This window comes from Lytechinus pictus, chromosome 3, assembly GCF_037042905.1.
Source record: "Lytechinus pictus isolate F3 Inbred chromosome 3, Lp3.0, whole genome shotgun sequence".
In the NCBI taxonomy this organism is placed as follows: Eukaryota; Metazoa; Echinodermata; class Echinoidea; order Temnopleuroida; family Toxopneustidae; genus Lytechinus; species Lytechinus pictus.
The window spans coordinates 12205221-12228575 of NC_087247.1; the positions used below are offsets into that span (position 1 = coordinate 12205221).

At 36.3% G+C, this 23355-nt stretch overlaps 1 protein-coding gene across 1 annotated transcript in view; it reads right to left on the reverse strand.

Annotated features, from left to right (window-relative positions):
- LOC129257824 (RNA helicase Mov10l1-like) overlaps nt 1–22378 on the reverse strand; it is a 29113-nt gene extending 6735 nt beyond the window's left edge. The window contains exons 1-18 of the mRNA XM_064096380.1: nt 22344–22378; nt 19746–20724; nt 19103–19246; nt 17640–17828; nt 14936–15139; nt 14493–14607; nt 13437–13535; nt 12459–12608; nt 10754–10845; nt 10180–10241; nt 7898–8380; nt 7099–7208; nt 6004–6081; nt 5116–5337; nt 3859–4023; nt 2949–3125; nt 1658–1807; nt 262–369 (exon numbers count right to left, since the gene is read on the reverse strand). Coding sequence (XP_063952450.1) covers nt 262–369; nt 1658–1807; nt 2949–3125; nt 3859–4023; nt 5116–5337; nt 6004–6081; nt 7099–7208; nt 7898–8380; nt 10180–10241; nt 10754–10845; nt 12459–12608; nt 13437–13535; nt 14493–14607; nt 14936–15139; nt 17640–17828; nt 19103–19246; nt 19746–20644 — 3447 coding nt within the window. The 5' untranslated portion in view covers nt 20645–20724; nt 22344–22378. The remainder of the gene's footprint in view (nt 1–261; nt 370–1657; nt 1808–2948; nt 3126–3858; nt 4024–5115; nt 5338–6003; nt 6082–7098; nt 7209–7897; nt 8381–10179; nt 10242–10753; nt 10846–12458; nt 12609–13436; nt 13536–14492; nt 14608–14935; nt 15140–17639; nt 17829–19102; nt 19247–19745; nt 20725–22343) is intronic.
- Between the last annotated feature and the right edge of the window lie 977 nt (nt 22379–23355).

Consider the following 23355-nt stretch of genomic DNA (forward strand, 5'->3'; position numbering starts at 1 on the left):
AAAATCTTATTTTATGGTGTGAAATGAATATAGGAATACCAAAGTTTAGTGAAATGTGAGAAAATAAAACAACTCACTCAGCTTTCTTAAAATATGAGTGAGTTGTTTTATTTTCTCACATTTCACTAAATTTAGGTATTCCTATATTCATTTCACAGCATAAAATAGGATCTTTCTCCAGTACATGGGGTTTCTTTTCTGATACAAAATGACACTTTAAAAAAATAAATAAAGAGAAGAATGAATTCTTAAATGACCTACCGTTGATATGATGATGACCAGTCTTTCTTGACCCTGAAACTCTTCAACTGATCCAACTTTGGTATCCAAGATATCTACACTATCAAGGAGAAGGTTCAATTTGTCAACCTGAAAACAAATCAAAGAACACAGGCAATCAATGATCATCAACTTTTGGTAAATGCAACCCTCATTTTTCTCCAGTCATACTTCACTAATAATAATAATAATAGTTACATTTATTTAACGCTTCATACGTTGGTTTCTAACGAAGCGCTTTAAATTATCACCCCAGTCGTAGGATCCATCACTGTTCCACACATAAAGTGCACCATCTCCACTCCCTCCGTTTATCGGTGCACATGTGCCAATCTAATCACATTGAATTTCTGGGTACCCATTTAACACCTGGGTTGAGAATGACAAATGTGGATAAGTGCCTTGCCAAATAACATTAGCGCTAGGTGGGATTCGAACCCTCAACCCTTGGTTTAAGAGTCAAGTGACTGAACCACTCAACAACAACACCTCCACACAAAACTGATAATTTGAGAGCATTACAAATTTTCATATAGAAATCATTGACAAATCATTCCAGGTGGGAGTTTCATAAAGCTGTTCGTAAGTTAAGAGCGACTTTAAGAACGACTGGTGATCATTTCTTGTGGTATATAGAGTATATACCAAAATGTTCATTGGCGATGGTTTAGCGCGTAAGAAAGGATCACCAGTCGTTCTTAAAGTCGCTCTTAACTTACGAACAGCTTTATGAAACGGACCCCAGGAAAGTTTCCCAAACAATAACAAAATAAAATTGGCAAAGTATACTTCAATAAGAAATAATTGTCAACATATGAATGAAGCATTGTTACAATAATGATAATTAAACAATCTAACAGTTTATCATTAATATCTAGCGGTAGCAATACTACAGTTCAAGTTCAGGTCAAACCCTAAACCCTTGGTTTAAGAGTCAAGTGACTGAACCACTAAATCACAACACCTCCACACAAAACTGATAATTTGAGAGCACTACATGTACAAATTTTCATAGAGACAAATCATTTCAGGAAAGCTCCCCAAACAATAAGAAATAAAATTGGTAAAGTATACTTCAATTCGAAATAATGAATTGTCAACATATAAATGAAGCATTGTTATAATAATGATAATTAAACAAGTTAACTGTTTATCATTAATATTTAGCAGTAGCAATATATAGTTCAAGTGAACATGAAAATGAGGAGCTTATTAGTTTGTAGTTGTATGCATTCTTGAAAAATACATTATGGGAGAAATAATATTTTCTTGTCACTTATAACAAACAGCAAACAGATTGAGTAAGTTCTTTGCAAATTTTAATAACTGTGTCACTTGATGAAGTTCTACAAAATAGTTATCATTATTAATGTTGTACCTGTTTTCTATACGGTGTGATTATTCCTATGTCACTTTCCCTAAAGTGACATTCAGAGCAGCTCAAAAGATCTTGAAGATATGTCACGGCTTGAACGGCTTCAGCGGGGTTACACCAGGATGGGCTATTGCCTTCCTTCAAATCAGCTCCCTATCGGTAAAAAAGTGAAATTGCGTTGACAGTCAACGACGAAGTAACAATTGCCCCCCCAATAACTAACTCCTTCATCATATCTCTACAATTCATACCAAACACAGTAATCAATATAATTTATGTTTGTTATGTTATGGGAAAAAGTATTAACAATTATATGAATGCAGAAGGAAACAATTATTAAATCTAATCAAATAAAAAAACATTGATGACTTTAAGATTTTGAAATAACAAAATGTAGTTCAAGTTATATTTCACTTTGTTTGCCTATTACATACGTCACCCTATGTCTTTATTTCAAAGCCTGGCCCACACTTTCCTATTTTTAAGCTGCATATTGCTGAAAGCAGCAATACCTTCCGTAACGCGGCATACTACGCAGCAAAGTGTTTGGTTGCAATCACACTTTTGCGTATACAGTTGCACACAGTAAAGCGTGATGATGAGAGATAAAGAGAGGGAAGTCGAGGTAAATCTAACAATAACACTGTGTTGGACTGAGTAAGCTGCTCGGTGTTGCTTTTTGTTGTTTCATCCTCACGTGTCCTTGCACATGTTAGCTCATTGCCACTCATCTTTGCTCATTTGGATTTTGGTTGCGTTCAGTTGTGGATGTTTGAAAAAAAATTCATACTACCGAGCTAGAACGCAAGACCTCTGCGTTAGTCTCTGGAATTGACCCTGTATCGACTTGTTGCATCGCATTATGTTGCCTTTGGCTGCGATTATCTGCATTTGAACGACATGCAAACATGCGGCTGAATGCAAGCCAAAATCGCAAAGGTGTGATCCAGGTTTGAGCAATAAAAAATGACAATACAAGGTTTTTGTATCCAATTTATCATACCGGTTCAATGACCATTGCACCGGCGACAATTACTCCGAGGGAAAATCAGCTTGTTAAGCCAAACATAAAATACATGTACTAACCTCCAAAACTATATAAACCCTAAACCTAATTTTTACATTATTCTGAAGCAAAAACTTGATTACAATCCTAACTCTAACCCGATGCCCTCTGAGATACTAGGACCAGAGCAAATGTCGCAGGAGACAATCCTAACTCTGACCCTATTCCCTCTGAGATATTAGGACCAGAGCAAATGTCGCAGGAGCAAATGTCGTGTCACCATCATACCTGTATACCGTGGAAGATGACGGGGAAACCGTTTTTGTTGGGGAGCTGGTTCCAACCACAAGCCAATTCTCTCATCTCGATGTTGGCACAAGCATTCAGCTCATCGTGATAGAAACACTTCGATGGAAGCTTCAGCAATGCAGGGTGGGATCGGTAGTTGTCGACAAGTTTTGTTACCTGAAGAAATGATGGAAGAAAAAACGAGAAGGGCTTGCATAATTATTTCAAGGAGTAATATATCAGTATATCAGCGATCTTGAAGGTCAAGTCTACCACACAAAATGTTGATTTGAATGAAATAGAAAAATAAAACAATCACAACAATGAAAGCTTCAGAGGATTCAGAACTAAAATAGGGTAGTTTTACCTTATTTAAAAAGATTTGCGTGTGTTTACAAACAATGATAGGCACATCACAAGTAGCATAGAAATGAGAAAACTAATGATGTCACAGTTTAAAACACTGTTTTATTCCTCTTGGAAAAGTTAAATCATAATTATCAAAAATTTACTGTGATGTCATGGATATCCATTTTATCGTCAAATGATATGAATTGCATTTTCTTACTTGTAAAAGAATGCAAAGTTGACACATTACAGCCCTACAGTGTACTTAGAGATCCAAATTTTCTCTTGCCTAAAATTCTATGTTCTAAACATTATTTACTCTGTTTTGGGGTGACATGCACAATTAGCAAATTGTAAACTAAAGAAAATCTCAGAAAAAGGTGCCATACACATACATGTAAGAGCTTGGCAAACACGGTTTGTTTACATGGATTTCTTCATTGTATTTTCGTAATTTGAATTTTTGGGTCTGAAAATTCTGTTTACCATAAAATTCTGTGAATTCCATGAATTTTTCCGTTTTCCATATTATAGGACACCGGGAACTCTAATCTAGACTTACCAGGAGTGGGTTGTATCCGCCGTGGTCCCTGAATGTTTTAGCGTCTCTTTGGTACAAGTCTCGTTTCATCAGCCTCTCTAACAGGGACTGCTCCAAACCGAGTTCACCTGCTTGAGAACTGGCTAAAACTGGTCCCAACTGCATCGGATCACCAGCCAAGACAATCTGGTTAGAAAAAAAGAGAGAGAGTCAGTTATCCGGTGATATTAGCTTCTCTAACATGGATTGGACTGCTTCAAACCCAGTTAACCTGCTTGAGAACTGGCTAAAACTGGTCCCAACTGCAATGGATCACCGGCTAAGACAATCTGATTAGAAAAATAAATGAGTCAATTATCAGCTGATATCCACCTAGAGCTCTAACAAAGACTGCTGCAAACCTAGTTCACCCACTTGAGAACTCGTTAAAACCAGTCCTAACTGAATTGGATACCAGCTAGTACAATCTGATCAGAAAAATGGAGAGTCAATCAAGAGGGGATATCAGCATTTCTAACAGTGACTGCTCCAAACCTAGTTCACCTGCTTGAGAACTGGCTAAAACCGGTCCCAACTGCATTGGATCACCAGCCAAGACTATGTGATTAGAAAAAAAGAAAGTCAATTACTCGAGGTAGGATGCATAAAACCTTTTGCCACAAAACACTTAAGTAACATTGAAATCGCGGGTAAGAATAAGGACCCTATTCTGCTCACGCACAGAATGCAATTACCCACTGATCAACTGGAGGTTTTATTACACATGGGGGGTACTGTAAGGAATTTATTTCATATAATCCACTGCAAAGTTCAATTGCAAATTAAAGTTTCAAATGACTTTAAGCACGACTGACAACCCTTTCTTGTGCTATTATTAAAATACATCCCTGTTCTAGTGGTGAACAATCTCATATCTAGCAAAAACTATTTCACAAACACGCATTTTATATATTGACTTTCCTGCCTTTCCATACTTGCAATTAATCCAATCAACCACAACTATGGATGGCCAGCAACGTCAACATCTAAAATGCAAATTTGTTCATACTATTTTCTAGATATAATGTATATTCATGCATTCATTGTTCTCTTGAAGATTCAGAGTGATCCTCTTTGTTTACTAAGGAAATTGTGCAAATTTCTCGTAGAAAAACATCATTTATATGGATAGATTTCCATACAGTTGAGATTGATTGGATCAATCGTAACTCTTTGTAAGACGGGAGCCCAGGACCTAAGAATTAGTTTCTTGCAACATTCTCTTAAGAGAGAACTCACCTGTCCATCAAGGCCAGCAGACTGCCCTATACCGATGAGCGTCTCAGGTTCCGTGGCTTGTCCTGCCTCGTCTACGATGACATGGGAAAAGTGACCGGGTTTCAGCCCAAGGGAATAGAACTGGCCTCCGGTAGAGCAGGTACTGATGATGATTCTATGATGGCCCACAGCCCGAAGCTCTTCTCCGTTGCTGCAGTACTGGTGGATGCACTCTGGGATGTTCTAAATAGATCAACAAAGCAAAGTACATTGGGTGATTACAAGAGTGGTGTGGATCTTTTGGTGTTGAGTCAATTTTTTTCTAATTTTCTCTTTAAATATTTCACTCGAAACTTTGGGTAACTTTCAAGAAAATGGCGAAAATATTGATGTGAATGAAGATTGTGCAATTTCAAGTGCAGTCTTGGTGCTGGTGTTGGTAAGCACGATTCAGTCTGCATTACATATGTCCAACAACTAATGAGTGTTACAAGATAATCAATATCACATTATTGATCGCTCATCACCAAGTTAGATTTGTCCGAGGCACGATAGCTCTGTCGTTAGAGCGGGGGGTTCCATATTCCGCTGACCCGAGTTCGTTTCCCAATCGGTGCGCTAGTGCCCTTTGGTAAGGTATTTAAATCTTCATTACCAGGTCCCTCAGAGAGGGCCTTAAGCCGTTGGTCCTCTGGTTGCTTGCTTACAAGCATTCATGCTTTCTTAGCAATCAGGTAATAAAATTTTATCTTATAACATACATCTTATTCCTATTTTGTGCTTTAGAGTACCAGCCAACACCAAAACCAAAAATTTAAAATTGAATACCAAATCACCCATTATATACTCTAATAAAGACCGCTTTTACTTTCTCTGGAAATATCATATTATGCAGTTCAAAATTCTTACCATATCTGAGCGACGGAAGGAATTCAGCCGGACCATGTCAACTTTCTTGACAGCACCACTCTGATGGAGTCGTTCAGCCTATGGAGAAAAATTTATGTCCATAAAAAAAACACGAATTTCAAGCATCTCCTCTGCTTCAAAATCCCGAGTCAATCTATACTATAACTGTATAAATGGCCTTTTAAGATAAATTGCAGTTGCAAGGGGATATTACCAAGCTTAACAGGTGGTATATGTATACTTTACAACCAAACTGGAAATACAGGTAAACTTGGATAAGTCTACTTCCAAAGTGAATATTCGCCAAAGGTGAAAAAATCTTGAAGACCAGATTATGCAAAACATGTGTCATACACCTCTACCAAATCAGAATTATTCTTAGTCAAACAGATTTCTATGGTCTCTATTTCCTTTGATTTTTTGCCCCCCCCCCCCCCTTCCTCTGCATTTCTACTTTTTAATGTGCAATACTTTTTGTAAGAGATTATATACTTGATTTATGTCATGGGAGCGGCATGTGTGGGGGCACATGCCTCCGGGCAACAGTGCTTAATTTCACTTTTGCGTTTTTGTTTTCTAAAATTGTAATTGTTTTGTGATGTATTCTATTTGCTTTTTTATATTGATCAAATAAATAATAATAATAAAAAGACTTGGCTGAATTTCACATTTGCGCCCCCTGACCAACTTGCCGCTCCTATATTTCTTTGCATGTTTGTAAAATTGTAATTGTTTTGTGATGTATTTGCTTTTTTATATTGGTCAAATGAATAATAATAATAATAAAAAGACTTGGCTTTTAGGCAAAGTTACCTCTAGAGGATATTTGATTAGAGCAAGGTCCTTCTTCTACTGTCTTGTTCACAATGTTCTTCTGTGAATCTTTCGATTTAAGCAAGAAAGAAGGATGAATTGACTTTATCACGGCCCTATTTTTATAATCAAAATCAATTGCTAATTTCAAATGACAATCAAAATCAACAACAGCTCATTTCAAATGACAATTCTGATTGGTCGTTCATGGGTACTTTGAGACATGTGCACATGAAACGGGAAATTTGATTGGCTGATGCACGATTGGTGGGCAGGACTAACCAAAAGATCTGCAGCACTGTTGGATGGTGTACAGGCCAGGATACGACTCGACGGTACGTGCTTGTGAATCTGGAGAATAGTTTCAACAATAGTGATCGTCTTCCCTGTACCTAGTGATAAAAAACAATCGAAAAGGAGTGATATTTCAATCAAGATAAAATCATAATTTCAAATCATAACATGAAAAGATTTCCAATACTAGCACGATAGATTCATACATTGTGTATCCAGTTTCATAAAACTAGTTACAGTAACCATTTTGCAACAGTTAAAAGCTACTGAAATCATTCAATCTGATTGGCTGATAGTAAAATTGTTATAGAAATTGTGTATTTTAGAATAACAAGTTTTCTTAATGAAATGGGACCCAGGTGTTTCTGATTTAAAATGATATATGAGTATATGATTTCAGCCCTCATGAAATTTCATATATATTCTTTGCAACATCTATGAGCTCTTATTGATTCCATTTACATATGTTATGAAGAGAACCTTCACTTCAGAGCAAGTAGATTGAATGAACTCATTCATAAATGCATTGTTCACACACTAATCAAACTTGTTTACATTCGGAGAGATTTCCCAAACTACTGATCTGGGCCCTGTAACACAAAGGTTTGCGATTGATAACAAATATGAAAGAACACTTCTGATTGGTCTCTTGGAAGCATTTTAAACAATATGCCCATGTAACAATAATCTTGATTGGCCAATGTTATTTAGCGATTGATTGTTATAAAAGCTTCGTGTTACAGAACCCTGATAACTTTTCGGCTGGATGGGAGTGTTAAGTACTAACCAGGTGGTCCAAAGAGAATATAGGGAGTAGGTCTACCCTCTCCCTTGAGGATCCTCATGACAGCAGACCTCTGGCGGGCGTTCAGCTTATTATTAAAGAACTCCGCCTTGTCGTCCCCTTCACCACGTTCCGTCACATCCTGCGTGGTAGCTACTCCATCCAAGAGGGCGTTGGGTACCAGGAAGGTGAGCTTCTCGGAGTCTTTGGCAGCCTCTGAGGGTTTCCGAACCAATCGGACATCCTGGCTGGCTATGGCTTCAGTAGACCCTGAAGCATTCACTATGATGCTTTTGATGGGACTCTGGGACCGCGAGGGTTCTTTGGTAGGACTGCCCTCTGAAGATAGAGGTCTTGGAATGTTCTTGGGAGTCGGGAGCTTGATGACGGTCCTGGGACGGCCAGGGTACACGACTGAACGTTGAATGGTTGAGAAGGAGACCTCCACCTGTGGGGACTTGGCTTTCAGTTCAGTTGGAAAGAGGACTGCAAAGAAATAGAAAAACTTTTCATAAGCATACATTATAAACTCTAGAAATGCTTTATTTGCTGAAAAATTTTAATTGAGCAGACTTTTTATGGGGAGAGGATATGATAACTATAAAACTGACAACTCAATGTATGATACAGAATACAATAAACATCCTAGATAATCTCTTTGCTACCCCAATCCTGAGAGGGTTCACACATGACATCTCTATTTTGTGTTGTTTTTTTTTCTCATAAAATTTGTCATCAATGATCATTACAGGCTGTTGTTAAAGACTAATGATATTTAATCAATTCTATTTGGTTTCCAATCTGAAGAATATAAATCAGCATATAAGATATATTGCACAAAGCATAATTATGTTATTTTACGCTGTAATCATAGTAATCCTTGCAATAATTGGACTGGTTCATTTCATCCTGTATAAATTATACGCATGTAACAGGCTGCAAATATCAGTATGTAAGAGACTAATTCGCTAATAAAAGACTAAACAATCGTTTTATCATGATGTGGCCAGTATTCTAAAGTCAGGCTTGACTTAGACCATGGTCTAACTCTGTGCTAAAATTATGGGAGGCTGCTTTATGTCAAAATATTGTTTACATTGTATGCTTCTATTTGTTCACTGTGCTCTTCCCTAATTCTTTAATGGTGAAGACAATTATCTTATTCATCCTTCCCAGACAGTTAAGAATGATTTGAAAGTCAAATAAGCTGATACAATGAACCTCTACTGTTAGAGATTTATGTCACAATTGGCTATCCATAGTTAAACCACAACTTTAGACCAGGGTGTTAGGACGTTCCACAGTTATGTTTGTGCGCATTATAATCTGCGCATAGTTTACACTCTGCGCGCTGACGTCACAATGGATGAACAGGTGACTAATTAGCTGCAGGTATGAGCTGATTTTTCTCATCTTCTGCACTTTAACTGCAGATCCGATGCGTTATTTCATGAAGCTAATAAATGGAATTATTCCATGGACCATTCAAAGAAAAATTTCTCTACAATTTCAAAATACTTTACTCTGCAGTGCTGCCAAGAATCACGAATATTACCCCGAGTTTGAATAAATGGTAGAGTGGTTTTGATTTTTTCTTCACATAGATACGAAGCATTCGGCGCATTTTTGGTGTTTTAAAAAGCACATTTGCTCTAATAAAAATGCTGATAGTTTAAAAACAAGCAGATGAACCCCTATTTTTTAATGTTTGTACCTCTTAGGTATACCTTCCTCTACAACTCTGCAAATTTTGGTGAAAATGACATGGATTTTGAATAAAGTGCAGCATTTATTGTACGTTTGTAGTTTGCTACTGAAATTTCACATTTTTTAGATTGGGATTTTGTTATCTTTTACGCCATTTTTAAGAACTGACAGTTCTGTTAAACTTAAAATTGCAAACAAATAGCACTATAAATAGATTCTCCATTCTAATGATACAATTACTAACTCTCTTGCGAAATTTCATGACTTTTTCGTGTATTTTGACAGAGTAATAGAGGTTTAAACTCATTGTAGTAATCTTGGGCGGTCTAAAAATGCCAAATTCTTGTGAATGCGCGATTCTTAAGAACATCAATTTGGGTGAACTTTGAAGCTTTATAGCAAAAAATCAAGCACATGGACCTATGTTAATTTTTGCATATTTCGAATATTAAGGTTCTAAAGTAAATATGTGCAAAGTTTGGTGAAAATGACATGGATTTCACTTTAACTGTGGAACGTCCTTAAATTAAACCCAACTTCAGAATACGCAGAATACGGGCCATATTCAGTGTACACACCTTCTTTTCCCAGGATGAGTGCTGCCATCTCAACAACTTGGTGGCATCTTCTTAGAGGGGTTCTGAAGGTTGGGGAAAAAAGGTGCACGAAAATTATGCTATCTGCTGAGATGAAGGGCACAATGTATATGTTAAATATCAATGCTTTACAATGCTAGCAACACAGTTAAACCCATAGGCCCGTATTCTGCAGTCAGGTTTAACTTACACCATGGTCTAACTCTGTGCTACAATTATGGGAAACCAAAAGTGTCCAAATTTTTATGAAGTTGTATGTTACTTATGTTTACTGTGCTCTCTCTTGATGCATCGATGGTGAAGACAATCACCTATTTATACTTCCTAGACAATTATGAAAGATTTGAGAGCCAAATGAGCTGAAATATGATATCTCTACTGTTAGTGATTTATATAACAATTGGCTATCCATACTTAAACCACAACTTTAAACCTGAGTTTAATTAAATTCAAGTTCAGAATACGGGCCTCAGACTCTCATAGAATAACCAAATTGCTGTGCATTTGTATATTGAAGCCAATACATATAATTAAATGTTTCAAAATATAGACTTACCTCGAGAATGTGAACATAACACTGAATATCTCTGCTCCATACGATTCCTGGAAATGAGGATGAAATTTTAAGAAGATGTCTTCGTTGTGCACCTAAAGAAAGGATTAATATAATCATAATCATCAGAAATAATTACTGAAAAACACTCAAACATTGATACAGTGATATATCTCTTTTCAATAACAATCAGAATGACTTGCAGATCATTGCTAATTTACATACATGTAGTATACTGGCATAAAATGAAAATAAATAGTATCTAGACACTACAAACACTTAAAGATAAATGCCAGTTGTGGTAACGATCTCAATATGAGTTTTAAAAGAATCTAATATAATAACCACCCAAGTGTCTATTTGTATGGATAAAAAATATGTGCCAAAGGATTCTGGAAGAAATTGTGTAATTGCTGAGAAATAAGCAAAATAAGCGCGGATTCGGTCACTTCCGTCGGGTCTTTATTCCAGCAATAATAATACACTGTCCCACGTGTGCGTATCTGTGTTGGCGATCTTCAGTGTGATCGTTTTTAAGCTTAGATTTTATGATTTCACAAAGTTCAGTTTATGTAACTGTACCAGATCTAGATCCACGATGATATAGTAATACTTAACCTTGGTTTTACAGACTTTCTCACGAAATCAGTGTTTTACTGCAACTACGTTCATTTAGCTTTAATATAAACCCCTTGACTAACGTAAAAAATCTACCAAAATACACATGATTGAAATACATACAGAAAGTGGCAGGACAGCAAACATTACGTTGCGAAGGCATAATGACCTCAAATGTGACCTATCCTCTAATAACTAGAAGTCACCCAAATTCAAATTCTGCTTTTGCATCTCGTCTCAATGTACATAACATCAATGCACTTGTACAGTCAATGTGGGTGGAAAAAAAATAGAATCACAATGCCAACTCAAAGAGAAGACCATCCAGTTGGATTGAGCAAGAGCAGCCATGAGCTCTTCACATTCTGAACATTCAAATTTTTTAGATCCACAGTACTGTAGCTCAAGCAGCAAAAAAAAAACTTCTATTATCTAATTTGAAGGGCAAGTCCACCCCAGAAAATTGTTGATTTGAATCGATAGAGAAAAATCAAACAAACATAATGCTGCAAATTTCATCGAAATCGGATGTTAAATAGGAAAGTTATGACATTTTTATGTTTCACTTATTTTTCACAAAACATTTAAATGCACATTTAAATGACTCCTCGATATGCAAATGAGAGAGTCGATGATGTCCATCACTCACTATTTCTTTTGTTTTTTATTGTTTGAATAATACAATATTTCATTTTTTGCAGATTTGACAATAAGGACCAACTTAACTTAACCATAAACTGTTAAAATAATGGTAATACCACATGTTCAGGGAGAAATAAAACTTTGTTTCCCTCGACAAGGAGGAGAAAATTTGAATATTTCATACAATAAAATACAAAAGAAATAGTGAGTGGGTGATATGTCATCAGTCTGCCAATTTGCATACCAACCAGGATGTGCAAATAACTGTTTTGTGAAATTTAAGCGAAACTTTAAAATGTCATAACTTTCTTATTTCACATCCGATTTTGATGACATTTTCAGTGTTTTGCTTGTTGAATTTTTCTCCTTTTTTTCAAATCAACTTTTTGTTGGGGTGGACTTGTCCTTTAATGAAATAGTGCAAAGATGGAAAGGTACATTTACTTACCTCATGTACAATTCCTTCAAAACGAGGTGCGTTTGGGCTTGCGTAGGGCTCTGTCAATATGACCTTATCTCCAACAAGAACAGAAGGTCTACCTTCAGCAAGACCAGGTACTTCCAAGGACAAGAACTCACCTCTGGGTCTCATACTGGCCTGCACATACCATGAGAATATTTTAAAATTCCATTCAGATGGACAATCATATTCCCTCATATGCATCATTTTGTATTTGTAAGTATCTCATTGACAACAGTCACTCCAGAGAATGTCATAAAAGGGGACATTCAAATTTAATAGCAATCATTAAGTTAATTTTCAGTGTTTTTTATGCCGTTTGTGAAATCATACAAATAGTCTTTGTTGATTTGTTATGAATAATATTTTTTTATCTAATCCAATGTTAGAAAGGGAAATGATAGAATGAATACAATGTCCTCTTCTTCTAACCTGACATGAAATTGCATTTTTTTCAGTAACCTAAGTTTCCTTTTTTGCAGAATCAGATCAGGAGGAAAAATTGCAAAATTCAAAAATTACAAAATACAAAATAACTAATGATTATGTGATGCTATGAGCTCCCTTTTTTCACACCATCCATGTTGAGCATATCACTACTTTGTGAATATGCGAATATATGTAGGTATGAACAGTAGATTTAAATTGGGTACAGCCATTTAAAAAAAAACCCGCACAGGAATCGTTTAGACAGCTCCTATCATAAGGTTATATATAAGAATTAATAAAATAAGAAAAGTGAACAACAAATTCAATCGATATGCTTGGACAAAAATTAATTGCGCTTTGTACCCATACGAACCCCAGAACAAACGTTAGAGGTAGGACGTGGAGAAAAGCAGAAAGGGGGGAAATAAGACCAAAGAAAATAAAATAGAAGCTGGAAAACTTCAAAATGCCATACATAATTTTTAAACCAACTTGAAATTGAGATGGACGTGTAATTTTAAAGATTCACAAGCTCACCCGTTCCAGATCAAATTCTCTCATATCTACTTCCATCTTCAGTTCCTCTATGTGGAGAAGTGCTGAGAAAATTGTGAAGTAGTTATCAGGTCTCAGAGACTATATGCAGAAAAGAAAAGGACAGCATTGTGGAATTTTTTTTTTAAACACATCATTTTAATAAGTATTCCTTAAATTTGATAAAGAAAATCAGCTACAAAATGTACATAATAGCCTAAGTTATCAACGAAAATGAATGTCAATAAATAGTGATCTGAAGAGCATACATATCAACGCACATATTTTTTTTAAATTGGAAAACAATCAATGTTCATAAACCTGCAGAGGAGTTGCAAGCAAATACAATCATCATTAATTTTTCTTCATTCAAATTTATAACATTTATTTTCTTCCATTTTCACAAAATATCATTTTTCAATATAAATTATACAAAATCATAGTCATAAGAGTATTAAACAAAAAAATGCCACAAGCAAAAGCTTGAGGCAGGATATGCCTATCATACAAATAAATGAGAAGCATATTTTGCAGACTTGCAAATGCTTTTCTTTTATTTATGTTTAATATACAAAATGTCCCTAAAAACAAAAAATGGAACAGTTGAGTTTTGATGGTTTATCATATAAAGTTAAACACAAATAAGATTGACAGATGACATGTCATTTCACATCAGATATGATTATCTACACATATCTGGAAACAGACCTTAAGTTTCATTGTCCAAAAGATATGGTGAAGGAAGATTTTTTTTTTTAAGCATGCTAAAATGCCTTGACAAGTAAGATTAAATTCAGAGTATTATGACAATTTTCCTGTATAAAAGATGGTTATTTGGTGGAGAAAGCTAATTTGCTAAGAAAGCAGGAATGATTGTCAGCAAACAAACCAGAGGACCAAAGTCTTAAGGTCCTCTCCGAGGGATCTGAAAATGAAGAGTAAAGGGCACTCGCACAACAAGGGGAAAATCAAACCCGGGTTACCTGAGTCCGTAACCCCCGTTCTATCGATAGAGCCATCAAGCCTCCTGAATATCACACATTCTGAATGGTTACTTACCTGCTTTAACTGTGGACAAATCTCAGTGACATCCCTCTTTTCTGCATAACACTCTTTGAGCCGTTTGCCGACTGGATACATGCCAAGCTTCACGGGAAGATTTGGATTGGAGGTTCTGTGGACACAGTACAGCTTGTATGAGTAAAATTAGATGTGAAAATCTCCAATAAAGCAAATGGTCGACCGATTCCTCAAGTGAAGCGTAAAAGTGTAATGTTAGGTTAAATAGTAGATTTTGGGGTTTATGTACTAAATTATTGCTGGGAGCGTCTTGGACGGTGTGTGTGGTTATTAAATCCACATTGTTATTATCATCATTATCATCATTATTAACCTGTTGAAAAAAAGAACATTGTCACTCCCAGAGGCTTTTGTATTAGGACTGCCTGGTTCCTGTAAGCAACTGGTTGACAGATTCCTTGATGACCCCAACCCCGGCTTACCTAGCTGGTCTCACACCGGGGAGCACTGCCGGTCCTCTTCCACTCGACACCATGGCATGTTCCATCATCCACTTCTCCTTGCCACTGAGGCGACCGGATGTCAGAAGGGTGTTTGTGGCTTCCTTGACAGTAATGGGTATCGGACGACTGATAGAGGAGGAGTCAAAGGTCAATACAATCTGGCAGGCTGATTTTCCAACACTCCTGAAACATCAAAGACAAAATTGCATTGATAAGTAAGACGCTTACAAGCAAACAAAGACAATATCCTTAATAAACTTAAGAACTAATACATATCACCATTCAAGTCATTCAAGTTGGTATGCTTAAAGGAGAATGAAGCCTTCGGAACAAGGTAGCTTGTGTGAAAACAGAAAAATCAAAGAAACTGCCTCTTTTATCACATCTATCAGTAGATCATGTGTTCTTTCTATAGGAGGGCATGTAATACAGATTTTTAAAGAATACATCATGGATAAAGAGTTTGTATCATAATAAGAAAAAGCAAAAGAGACATTTTGAGGGTATTTTATAGTCCATCAAAGGTAAAGTTGTTCACACATGACATCACCCATCCTTGTCGCATTGCCAATGGGAGGATCTCCATAGCATTAGTGATTGCAATATTCAAATGACCGTAACTTTCTCATTATTTGTCCGATTTTTCTCAAACTTTCTTTGTTCTTATTCTTTGATTTTTCTGTTTCGACACAAGCCTACTTGTTCCAAAGGTTTCATTCCCCTTTAAGGCTTTTAATACAAGTGTATTGTTCCAGGCAAAATGACAAAAGCAGGAAAGTCGGTATGCAGGAGGGTGAGCTTTTGTTTCATAATTCATATAAGACCCCCTCCCCCCAAGGAATAACAATAAAAATATTTTTAAAATTAAATAAATATTTCTTGATGACAAATCTGACAAGACACATTATTATTGCAACTATAGACAGGTAATAATGTAATACATTTTATGACTGGCACCCAGTAAATAAGATCACATGTTTGATCTGAAAAATTAGTCAGAAAAAGTCATGGAACCAGAGGAATTTGATCCTATCATCTACCGGCCAGCAACTCTATCACCAGATATCCACTAGTCCATGGCATAGTCACAATAAAATATGAACAATTAACATCTATATAAAGCGTTTTAGCGATGCATTAAAGGACAAGTCCACCCCAACAAAAAGTTGATTTGAATAAAAAGAGAAAAATCCGACAAGCATAAAACTGAAAATTTCATCAAAATTGGATGTAAAATAGGAAAGTTATGGCATTTTAAAGTTTCGCTTAATTTTTCAAAGCACATCCTGGCTGGTATGCAAATGAGGAGACTATGACGTCATCCACTCACTATTTCTTTTGTATTTTATTATATGAAATATGAGATATTCTAATTTTCTCCTCATTGTCAAGTGATACAACGATTAATTCCTCCCTGAACATGTGAAATTAGCATTGTTTAATACTATATGGTTCAGTCAAGTTGGTCCTTATTGTCAAATCTATAAAAAATGAAATATTGTATAATTCAAACAATAAAAACCAAAAGAAATAGTGAGTGATTGACATCATCGACTGTGTCACCAAGTTGTGCATATCACTGTTTTGTGAAAAATAAGCGAAACTTTAAAATGTCATAACTTTCTTATTTTACATCCGATTTTGATGAAATTTTCAGTACTATGCTAGTTTGATTTTTCTCTAATGATTCAAGTCAGCATTTTCCTAGGGTGGACTTGACCTTAAAAAACTTGAATTTTGGTGTGTATCAATTGCCGTGCAGTATCACAGCGTATCCCTAAAAAGTACCGAAATTCGACGAATATCCCACAGGCTCCTGTACAAAAATTGCTGTTGAATTTGAGACCATATTCAAAAGTCTAGTGCGCATGCGCGAATGCATGAAATGTACAACGCGTACAACAATGAACGCAATGCGATGCGCAGCACAGAGTACAATGACGCTTAGTAATGTCACAATAAAATACATGAGTCGTATGTCAACGACCAAAGTTAATGTTATGAAGTGATGATGCCGTATTTGGTAAGAGATGCCTTGACAAGTTCATTAAAAAATCTCCCTCTTTTTATTTTATTTCTTTTTTTTTTTGGGGGGGGGGAATAGATGATATAATTGAATGGCTCTATATCATGGAATACCAGAAATATTCCACTCCTTAGGGCCAATATTCCACTCATCTGCGATTCGTGGAATATTGCCCAAAACTCTTGGAATATGTCTGGTATTCCATTCTTAGCCATTCAATATTATATAAATACATGATAGGAAATGCAGTATGTTTTTACATGAGATATACAATATAAATACAATATGCAAAATCGCTGATGTGGTTTACGGTACACCATGTGAAGTGTTATAGAAACAGTGGATAGAAGAAGAGAAGAAATGGATAGGCGAGAAAGTGGAGATTTGAGAGTAGAGTATTCTTTCTTGAAAGTAGTCCTGAAAAGGACTGTAAACCAGGAAAGATTGATGAGTTGAGAACAGCTTGAGTAGTAGAGCTAATGAGGAGATGCTGGCTTGAGTCAGCGATCCATTTCTTCTCGTCTTCTTCTATCTATTGTTTCTATAACACTTCACATGGTGTACCGTAAACCACATCAGCGATTGTACATACCACCATGCAAACCTTCAAACAAAATATGCAAAATGTAGGCATGGGTTGACTGATATCCTACAAACCTTGCTGTGATGGTTACAGTCAAACTGATTTTGCTGCCGGAAGTAACCTCAATGGATTGGTTGCAGGAGCTCAATCCGGTGGATTTCCTCACCGCATCTTCAGCAACACCATCGATACTGAGAATGATGTCGCTCAAAAGACACACTGCTTCAGATTTAATCAGCTTCCGCGTTTCTTCACCTGTGTTTCTGATCAATGAAGAGAAGTGTTTAATTTTTTTGCTCGTATCAATGCAAATCAGATGTAACATAGGGGCCAGTTTGATAGATTGAGAGTTGTGACATTAAAGGGGAATCCAACCTTGGCCATAAAATGTTGTGTTGAGAAGGAGAAAAATAAATAAAACAGAATGGTGAAAGTTTGAAAGAAATCGAACAAGCAATAAGAAAGTTATAGCTGCTTTAAAATTGAGATCACTAGTACTATGTAGATTTCAAATTGGTAACTGGGTAAGTAAATTATGACAAGGGGCAAGGACAACTTTCCCATAGGCCACTTACTTTATTATCAGGGATTTGTGGTTTTCTCCTAAGTACCCATTCCCCTGGGGCAGTAATCTAAATATAACCCAGGTAGTATATTGTTTTAGGTCCTCATGAAAGAAAAATATAATTTGAAATAAAACTTTTGGGCAAAATGACATTTTAGCCATAATATGTATTGAAGTACATGGAAGAGTAGTCCTTGCCTTACATCACTATGACATCACATATGCGGCCAATTTGAAGTCTCCATGGGTATAGTGATTACCAATATTTAGAACTTTTGAAAAGTCATAACTTTCTTGTTGTTTGTCCAATATTGTTCAAACTTTCACCTATCAACTTGTCTGATTTTCTTTTCCTTATAAAAACAAGTTTTTATTTGGGTTGGATTCCCCTTTAAATTAAAATCTGAAAGCTTGCCTTACTATAGATGTGATGAAAAATGTTTGAATATTACTTGGTAACATGGTTATATTTTCACTGTTAACAGAAGTCACATTTGTTGAAAATGCAACAATGACTTTACATATCATCTAAAAAGTATGCTTGTGGAATATCACAAAGAAGAAGTGACTTAAAGATACTTCAAGTTTAGTTTAATTTGTTAAAGTTGGGTGACGATGTTGCAAGATCATAGTCTCCTTGATTCTTGTCTGATGAGTCTTGTTTTAATACTGCGATATGACGCAAATGTCATAACATTGTCATCAAGTAAAAAAGCTTCCTTTTTTTTTAGGTCATCAATTTCCGATTTTTCAAAAGTTTTCTCTTTGGTAGTTAAGTGAGCTCATAGAAAATGCTTTAGTAGAGGAGGGGAAGGTTGAGAGAGTTCACTTCTTAGTCCTATATATATTCCATCTTAACAATGCAAATATGTATAAATGATTGGGCCCCTTAGGAAAAGTGTTAGAGAGCATAAATTTGTTATCTATCAGGGGAAAAGTAAGAGGAAGAGTTATCATTTCTTCTGAGCTTACCTCACATACACTGTGACATTTTTTTCCTGACCAATGCACATATTGTTGAAATCTCCGCTCACTGTGACTGCCATACTATTATCTTTAGTCATCTTTTCTCCATCTCGAAATATATTTGCAGGGAACTGTTTGCCATGGATCATCCTATTTGGAAGAGAAAAAAAAATTATTATTTGAATTTTAGAAACAAAATTGCAGTTCAAATATCAGTTAATTAATATCTTTTCATATTTATAATAAAAGAAACTTTATTTGTAACTTTATAAATTATTGCGAATTATTTAATCTAATAACCATTCACTTCATATATACACCCCCCCCCAAAAAAAAAAAGTAAATAAATTAATGAAAAAGAAGTAAAAGAACAAAAAGAAACTTTGTAAAAAAAAATATGAAACACAAAATATCCTTGAAGGGATCTTAATAACTGAAAAAAAAGAATCTCTTTGTTACATAATCAAGAAAACAACTCTTCAAATTTTTGGGCTGTAGTCTAAATGCAAAGAAAAAACCTCATCTTTTGTCAAACACAAAAATTATCATACGAAGAAGGCTACAGAGAATAGCCTGAATTTTAAAGGGTAATCACGTAATATTCTTAATTGTGTACAGGAATCTAGAGCTACCAGATAATAATGATTACCTTTCTTGCTTCTTTAAGGAGACCGTGACAGCTCTCCACTTGCCCTTGCTTTGATCAGATTCAATAGCCTTTCCTTCTACTTCGTCATCACGCTTTGGTACATAGTTTGGATCACATGCCTTTCTGGAGAAGTAGATTGTTCCGTCTATAAAACCATAGCCCGGGTACACTCGAGTCACAAATCCCTTGAAACGTTTCTCCCTCAATGGCCGAACGGTCTTTACAACCTTGGCTCCAGTCTCGATGTTCTTTGTCATTTCTGCAACCAACCAGTCACCTCTGTGCGGGATGAAGCCATAGGGACACGCATCCTGGTCGTAGAACATGGTTTCGTCCATCCATCCAGAGGTCCTCTCCGTCTTGGTCACCTTGCCGATGTGCCATTCTGGTTCCTCAGCGCCGTTCTCGTCATCCTCCCAGTCTGCTTTGGAGATGATGACTTCTGTAGCTCGGAGACCTACATCTTGATGTCCACCAGACTCTATGGTCGCTTCTGCCCTCAAGCCAACCTTGGGAGTCATGTTATACAGTACGGAATCAAATCTAAAGTGGATCGAGTTGTCAATAAGCCCATAGTCACTGTAAATATGGGTAATCTTTCCACTGATTGTGCTTTTGGTTTCACTTTGTTCTGCTCCATTCTTGTATGGATCATCCTCTTCATCTCCGACCTGGAACAGAACAGACTTGGTATGATCTGCTTGGGCATTGCCTGGTGCAACATCTTGACCATATTGTGGTTGAACATCTCCATCGTAACTACTCCCATAACAGGGATAGGTGGGAGCGGTCCCTTTTCTGGATTCAGGTTTAGTATTGGGAGATTCACTTGATGATGTTTCTTTTGGAAGACTGTTGCTCCAAACATGAGCTACTGCTTTTGATATCGATGAAAACATATTGCAGAACAGTCCTATAAGGTTATCATCTCTGGAGAAGGAAACATTGAATCTTCTCTTTGTTGAGTCACAAGAAAGACCTGTACAGAAATAAAGAGGAACATACATAATATTTTTGTTATTGAAAGTAAATGCCACATAGGATTCCGACCTATGTACCTACAGCACGCATATCTGTAGCCTTGGGGAAAGACAAAGAAATCAAGATGGCGATGTAAATACGGTGGCAAGTTTTCCCCGTCTTTTTATATTTTTATTATTTTGTTAATGAATTCTTGTTTAAAATGAAATCAATATCGTAGAAATGTCGGACATGAAGTTGTATCCCATTTACATGATTTAGGGCTAGATCTTTTAGAAGGAAAATAGAAATCTCAGGGGTGAAAGATTCAGTTTGTTTCACAGTACATGCACATGAATGGGACGCAATCCCTGGCTCTGCTCTGTGGAGAGTATTATACGTTAGTAAACAATTTTTACTCTCTAGGAGCCTCCTGGCTAGGTAAGCAACAGTAAAACAAGGCAAACGCCAAGCGTTGTCTCGCCTGCATATTGCAGTCATGACTATGCTATATGACTTCTGAGGCTGTCAGCAGTTTAGGGGGTGAATTGTGGTTCTGACAGTTTACATGCATTAATGGTATAGGCCTACTTTATCCCTACAAAATCAGATAACACTAAGAATGCTGTTAATACTATGAAGCTATAATTACTTTCCATGCAAGTAAGGAAATGAATGTTAGTGAAAAAGAATGTAATTGATAATAATGTGAGTAAAATTGTAAAATTAAATTATTAAGGTGTTATGGCAAACTTATTGTTTGAAAAAATGGAGGAAAGGTTGTGCATGAAAGATAAATATAAAAACTTATTGTGTGTGATTTTATTTTTATTGCTTTCTATTCTTATTGTTTTTTTCTTCTGATCTGAATGAGTGCAACATGTTGCCCGGCACAACGGCGTGGACGCGGATCACACTTCATAATATTCACACTGTAATGAAATGCCAATCTTTAGCATAAATGTTGGATGATGGTAGGGGCATAACTTTTCTCAATTTGTTTTCTACAGTATTACCAGAACATGCATACAGCAAATCTGAAGGGTAACATTTAAGAAACTTTGACAGCTTTTCTATTGTAGCATTGGCAAATTTGTGTGAATATTATAAATGGTGCCAAGAACTATAGCTCATTAAATAAATAACAACTTGTAACAGTTTTTAAAGAATAAACAAGTAAAATACAAAATCTGGTTCAGGTATAGAGAGTACTGAGTTCTGAAGTAAAATGTTAATGTTAAAAAGTATAAAATTATAAAGTTCATGTCATTAGAGGAACAAAGTAGTGTGAAAGTTCCTTGACCTTTGACCTTAATCAAATTCAACTCACATTCGAACCTGACCTGCACCTTCAAGAGATGGACCTCTGTTACGAGTTTGGCGAACCCACCTCGAAGCTATAGAAAGTTATTGTGTGTACAACACAGCACAGTGCCAGTCATGGAAAGTTCATTGACCTTTGACCTTAATCAAAGTCAACTCACATTCAAACTTGACCTGCACCTTCAAGAGATGGACCTCTTGTATGAATTTGGCAATCCTACCTCGAAGATATAAAAAGTTATTATGTGTACAACACAGCACAGTGCCAGTCATGGAAAGTTCATTGACCTTTGACCTTAATCAAATTCAACTCACATTCGAACTTGACCTGCACCTTCAAAAGATGGACCTCTTGTATGAATTTGGCAATCCTACCTCGAAGATATAGAAAGTTATTGTGTGTACAGCACAGTGCCAGTCATGGAAAGTTCATTGAACTTTGACCTTATTCAAATTCGGCTCACATTTGAACTTGACCTGCACCTTCAAGAGATGGACCTCTGTTATGAATTTGGCGATCTCACCTCGAAGCTATAGAAAGTTGTGTGTACAACCCAGCACAGTGCCAGTCATGGAAAGTTCATTGACCTTTGACCTTAATCAAATTCAACTCACATTCGAACTTGACCTGCACCTTCAAGAGATGTACCTCTTGTATGAATTTGGCAATCCTACCTCGAAGATATAGAAAGTTATTATGTGTACAACATAGCACAGTGCCAGTCATGGAAAGTTCATTGACCTTTGACCTCATTCAAATTCGACTCATATTCGAACTTGAGTCTTGACCTGTGCCTTCAGGAGATGGACCTCTGGTATGAAGTTGGTGATCCCACCTCGAAGCTATAGAAAGTTATTGGGTGTACAACACAATTGTTGACGACGACGACGCCGGAAATAGTGATACCTATGTCTCGCTCCACTACGCAGGGGAGACAAAAATGACAGAAAAATCTGGAGTGAACGAACCGGAAGTCTCAAGTTCTCAACAATCTTTTTTATTTTTGGTGGGGGGTAGGTAGGAACTCTTTCCAAAAACTGATTTAACATCTTTTAAAAGAAAGCTTACAAATTTTATTTGTTAATCATAAATTTCAGAAAAACCCCGCTCATAATATAGCGCATTATAAAAGATGGGCGACACGAAAGTCGAAAGACGGTCCTTGGCCCCAGGGCCAGGGGAATCCCCACCAGCGACACGAAACTTCGATCGGGAACCTATGCAATGCCCATTCATTCACCCATCAACAAACCACACGGACTACCGAGCGTTTAGAAAGACAAAGCCACAGATAAATGTACATAAGATATCAATATAAAAGTACAC